This window comes from Mycetomoellerius zeteki, unplaced genomic scaffold (genome assembly GCF_001594055.1).
Source record: "Mycetomoellerius zeteki isolate Tzet28-1 unplaced genomic scaffold, Tzet1.0 scaffold565, whole genome shotgun sequence".
Taxonomy (NCBI): Eukaryota; Metazoa; Arthropoda; class Insecta; order Hymenoptera; family Formicidae; genus Mycetomoellerius; species Mycetomoellerius zeteki.
In genome coordinates, this window is record NW_017257572.1 from 231,403 (window position 1) to 237,877 (window position 6,475).

At 33.3% G+C, this 6,475-nt stretch overlaps 1 protein-coding gene across 1 annotated transcript in view; it reads left to right on the plus strand.

The window, feature by feature from the left end:
* Positions 1-6,475, plus strand: part of LOC108727942 (uncharacterized) — a 34,969-nt gene that overhangs the window by 16,910 nt on the left and 11,584 nt on the right. The window contains 2 exon segments of the mRNA XM_018456259.1: positions 238-242; positions 6,093-6,262. Coding sequence (XP_018311761.1) covers positions 238-242; positions 6,093-6,262 — 175 coding nt within the window.

Consider the following 6,475-nt stretch of genomic DNA (forward strand, 5'->3'; position numbering starts at 1 on the left):
GGTAGCGGCAGTGGATGCGACCGACGCTAAAACATCTTCGTACGGACCAGCACCTTTGTATGTTTTTTTGGTCGGCGGCAAAGAAAAGGGTCAAGTCACGGTGTTCGCCAGACCGGTCTCTCTTTGGAAGCTACAGCTCGCGCCGCATATCTTCTAAGGATGATCGATGGTCCACTTTAGCTGAGTCATCCGCGCACTGTTAGTGATAAGAGAAGTACGAGAGACTGATGATTAAAGAAAGCGTCCGTGGAGTCCAATTTTTCCAAGTTGCTGTGGTGTTTTACAAATATTCCTTGATGATAAAATTCATGCTTAAACAGATTGATTTTTTCGAAGTTTATCTTTATTTATTTGATTATTAGTATTAAAGTTAAACAAGTTAATTTTATATATGCGTTCTTCGTTACAAAGCAAATATGTCTTTTGTATAGAATTGGTTGTAATTGTTGACTTTTTTCGTTCGTTAAAGTTTGTTAATTACTATTTGCATTATATTTTCTATGCTGTATTATCAATGCCGAAATAGAAATTGAAAGAAAAATAATGTATGACATGCCAAAGCATAGCCATTGTTTCTGGCAAATGCCATCAATATATCAATGCGCAATATATATGTATATTATTTAGAGAAATTTTCAAATATTTATGTTAAATTTTATCGTGCAGAAAGTAATCTGTAATAATATAATCGATTAGATGAGAGATATAAAGATCTTCACACTTTTAATTTAATGTGCCGATAGATAGATGAATAAATAGATAACAATTAAATACGTATCTATAAAATTATCATTAAATTTATAGGAAATTATTTCATCGTATTGTTCTTTTTATGCATTTTATATTTCTCCATCTTTAATTTATAAATTATTAATTTATTGATATTTATTTATGATTTATAAAAAATGTAAAAAAATCTAGATTTTTCCTTTTTAAGTAAAAGATTAACATTCATTTACATTTAACTTGGAAATAAACGTCAAATTACTATTCCTATTGTATGTCAAACGTGTGTATTTAAAGTAAAGCCGCAAAACATAATATTTACGAATCATGAGTTCATATTGAACCGCCTGATTCGAGCGTTCTCAGTGTGAGTTTGTAAAAAGATGAATGTTCAAATAGAAGCGCAGATCAAGTCGGCGATCGAGATTGCATTGATCTTCAATAATTATTGATAAAAACACGATTGATAAAATGTCGTGTCGCAGTCCTATATTTATTAACGCATCCGTCTTTCACTTTACAATACGTAATTTATTCATAAGGATAAGATACTAAGCTCCCTGACCGCCAAAACTTCGAGTTATTTGCAAGTAAACATCTGCAAAATCGACTGGCCTGATCTGCGCTTAACTGCCATCGAATGTGAAAATTCAATGTGCGTAAAATATGGAATAGAGTTAATATCAGATGCGTAAGCTTAAAATATTGTAGGATGGAAGATATACGTATATACACGATATCCCATAATTCGCATTCAATAATTACATAGCGCTATTCTTTAGAAATAAGGACATGGATTAAGGCAGACATTATTTAATGATATTTCCCTCGTTAAGGGAAAAACAATTCAGGGCTTTTTGACTCGTTTTTCATTAAAGAATAGCACTTATTGTAATTAATGGACGCAAATTATGAAACACCCTTATGTCAGGGTATTCGAAGATTACAATCGACTCGTGATTGCTCTACTGTATTATTACTAACCGATTCTTCTATTCTGCAGTAGATAGATTTTTATAAAAAAAATGTTAACTTATATTTGTGAAGCAAATCAGTAGATTGTAATTCTTTAGCAAACCAAATTTACTATTCTTAATGACTGGAACAAAACCAAAGAAAACATGTGAGAATTATGATCTCAAAAATAAAATGTTACATATACGTGTGTTCCCGAAAAATTAGCGATAATTTCTATCTGCCAATTTATTTGGAAAGATAATGTTTCAAAGATGCCAAACCAATACTTTACTCAAACTGTTCGCTCCCAAATATTCGCTCGCTAAAACATTTCAAATATTTCAATACAATTTGATGATTTTAAAATACAATAAAAACAAAAGTTTGAAATCCACAATTGTATAAAATACTCAAGTAGCAAGGTGACGTAAAAAAAATGTTTTAATAACATCTCACTGACATCTTTAACACCAATATGACGTTATTAAAATGTCATTTTGCTACTTGGGTAAGTATTATTGTTTACTTTATATTAAGATAAAGTAACGTAGCAAAGCAAAATTTTTTTTAAAGCACCTTACAAAGTGCAATAATTTGGGAGGCAGTGTAAAAGTATAAAAGAAGGCTTGTGTTCTAAGAGACTATAGTCGCTACCGCTGACTTCAGTAGTCTCGCGCTGAAACGCTACACAGTGATTGTATCTATTATCGTAGTAAGTTAGTTTTTAGTAAGCGTATTGTAAGTAGAGCAGACGATGGATGAAGGGAGTTCTCTTGTTCGTGTAGAATTTTTATGCCCGTAAAGGCCCAACACATGTAATCCATCCATAAGTAGTTAAGGTCGACGTGGCTTCTCAACGGGCTAGATATTGAGAGATGCTTGTATCATTGATTCTTAGTGACATATTCAAAATAATGTCTCTAATGTTCCGTAATATATTATTTATTAATTATTTATTAATTATTAATTGTTCATCGTGAAATGCAATATGACGAAGAAATTATTTTTAGCGATATTACCGGGTAAGTGCAAATAACTAGGATTATTTATTAAGTCGAGAAAATTGATTCAATTCGTTAAAAATAAAAGTTTATTACAAATATCTTCTAAATGATGTAAAGGAAGAATGTGTTATATCTGCAGGAACTTTAGAATGTGCAATCGCTGTTAATTACGAAAGTTTGGTAGATGCACAAAGGGTTGTTCAAAGGAGGGGTTGCTTTTTAAGCAAAAGGTCTCCTGATATCTAGTCTCAGGCCTCGAATACCCAAAAATCAATGTTTTCCATTCGTAGAGCTAGTCAATTACATCTCAGTGTACAAAAAAACTTAAGCTAAATGTTTTCGTACTATCTCTTCACTTTTACTGTGCATTTACCTTCATATAGACATTTTATCCCTCCTACATCAATGCTTCGTTCATCGCGTCTTTTCGTTTCTTACGACTAGTGAGTCATCCGTATTATCATAAACTGAAACTATTTGTAGCTGCATTCCCTTTAGGAGATCAGTCGACACAAACGTTTTTCTACCCTTCTTGACATTTAAAGAATAATAAAAATAGAACGATATTCATGTCAATTGTGTCTTTTAAAAGGAAAGCAGCCTATATCTCACGATATACATCTTCATCCCCATGACCATCCAACCACGAACAACGATTTCGTATACATTCCTTCCCACGATCATCCAAACACGTAACAAAACGTGAATTACGTGCAATACGCTAGTATTTGGAGACAAGTAACAAATTTTACACTGCGTAGGAATCAAAGAAGCGGAAAAATAAATGACGTTAACATACTCTTTATATAAGCTTTGACGCTTGAATGCGCCCGTCACGGATGTCGCCGTATGAATTGTCGAATTAAAAGCAATTAAAAGGCAAATCCTTCCTATAGAGTTCCATATTTACAGAGCGCAGTATTTTTTCAGAAAACAAACCTTCGGATAGAGGAGATGACTCTTGCTCTTAATTATTTCTATATGTTTAATATCAAGACAATATATACGCGAACGCATTATGTGGTACGAAGCACCGAAAATATATGATTGATCACGCAAAGACGTACATATTTTTCACAACAACCATGTTGAAAATTATCGTGACAACAAGTGTAAGCACAAATATTAAATAAACGCAGTAAATCGATACTTCTTCGAGCAAATCCCTGTAAATTCTGAATTTTATCGAATGTATAATTATAATATTTCCGGTGCTTGAGTACATATGTAACATAGACAATTTCCTGTATGTAGTTAGCTACAATATTACGCGGATTATTCTACTGGATTGAGCGAATGTGTTTATACATAATGTACACCGGCATAATCTACGTTGCGTTTATTATCCTTTTCTATTTGAATGTCGATGCGAAGGTATGCGCTTGACGAATCTGGGCTCTTTGGTTTTTATGTAATTAATCTCTGATTGATAATCATCAGTAACGCGTTTAGTTCATTACCGCATTGTAATTAATGTAACAGTTATTAATGGAACAGTATTATTATGATTAGAAAATATACTATATATAATTCGATAATATGAGATCGCGTCATCTTATTATTAATCGTACACGTTTCTTTTCTTCTCTATGTTTTTATTTTATCCTAATAGGCCGATGTTTCAAACAGAGAAGCATTATTTTATATAATGTATAATTAAATTCTTCACGCTTAGCGTGCAATCTATAAAAGATAATCTAAAGAAACTGTTTAAAATTGCGTAATTGTTCGTAAGCATCGCACAATAATTCTTTTTTCAATACGCCATGCTGTTAGTTAGTGCAATTATCTTAAATGAATGGCTACTGAAATCTACTGTTGAAAAACAAGTTAATATTTTTTTAATTAATATTATTCGTACCAAGGATTAAATCAAAACATATAAAGAAACAAAATTTGTTCAATTCAACTGTATCAATGTAAAAACTGCTGTAAAAATCGTGAAAAATTTTTACCTCTTTAGATATTCGTGAAAATATAAAGCGTAGGAATGAGTTCTCAGACTCAGAGATACAATTTTCAAACTACGTTCTGCAAGACGATGTTGTTATATACAATAACTTTTATCTTAATTCTTTTAAAAGCCTGAAAATGAATTCTGAAATATTTTAAGATTTCTCATTCTACAATTTCCGAAGAAAACTTCCAAAATCTGTAGAGACTGATACTTTTTAGAAATCTTCAGAAATTTAAAATATAAAAATTGTTTTAGGTATTATATACGAGATATGTATAAGTTTTTTCACCAGAGTGTAGTAACGATTAATATAGGTAGCAATTGATAGAACAGTCTGTCTTCACATCTTTCTTCTTTCGTCGCATAAGAATATGCATTCTATTTGTATAGATCAATAAATATATATTATTTTGATTCTTTGTGTAAGTACAGTGTTATATACTTGATGTATGCAGTTTACATATAGTTTAGATAGTTTATCATTAGCTCATTATCCTTGAATTATCACCTCATCGCAGACAACATAAAAAAAAACATCAATTATAATTTTATGAATAATAAAAAAAACAAGATTCGTTGAAATACGATGATGATATTATCGACTTTTGAAAAGCTGTAAGTATATGATGCTATGAATTGTCGTAAGATTGCAGCACTAGTTCCACCGACGTAAAAAGAACAAAGAGTACGACATGAGGATAAAAGAATGATATTGAGAATGTGGTTATTAAAAAAATATACGCAAGTGTGTTGTATAAACTTTTATCAAAATTTTTTTGAATTTTGTTAAAAATGATATAATATAAATAAAATATTATATATAATAAAATATAAACGTAATAAAAAGAACAATCTCATGATTTAAACAATTTTAATAAATCTATTTATTGTTGATACTTACTATATTTCTAGAAATTCTTTCAGCATAAGAAAAATAGCATTATTCTTGGAGCAATCTACGAATCGCCAATTCCCATCGTTAAATGACCAACCGATGACAGAACCTTTGACGTTAAGGGAATTTGCGCTATAGGGCGCACAATATTCTCACCCGCGTACACAAAACTCAGATTGCGTAATGAAGTCTTGTCACAATGGCGGCGGCACGCTTTGACCCGCGGCAATTCTCACGGCAGAGGAAAGGCGCTCCAAGATCCAAGAAGAAACGTTAATTCTATCCGAATCTACGGTCGCCTTTCTTTGCTCCTCTTACCGATGTCGACGCAACAGGTCGTATTGTGACGAGGGTTTCTGTGCGAGTAAAATCGCCGCACCGCACCGCGCCGCGCCAAGACACCCCTTCGATACATTTCGTGTGTCTCGTTCGAGTTGAGAAGCAAACAAATTTATAGATCTCTAGGGCTGACACCTGCTCACCGCGTCAGGTACAATTCCCGTTCCCACCTGCGGCCGCTTCGCGAATGACGATTCCTTTGATCGTGCGACAGCTTGGATCGGGAATAAAATCGAAAGTCGCGTCGAACCTCGTTCCACAGGGCGAAGTCTCGATCCAAGCGTTCCTGCCCTATGTGTATTTTCATCAAACGCCTGTTGTAATGGAATCGAAGACGGAGATCGTATTCTCCGGTTCCTCGTCGATTATTAGCGCCACTGATCGGTTGATCTTTTGTCTGTAAACGATGCGTAACAAATGGATAGTGACCCGTACCACCCGTCCACGACAGCAACCTCCTTCCGCGCAACAAAGATTGTTTCTGGTTTCTCGTTCGGGAGATGATTAATGAGTTCGTTATATGTTTCTTAATACGCAGGCGGGTCGAGATGATCTACCCGCTCATCGTGTGGTCAAAGATTCCCGCAAATCTCTTTC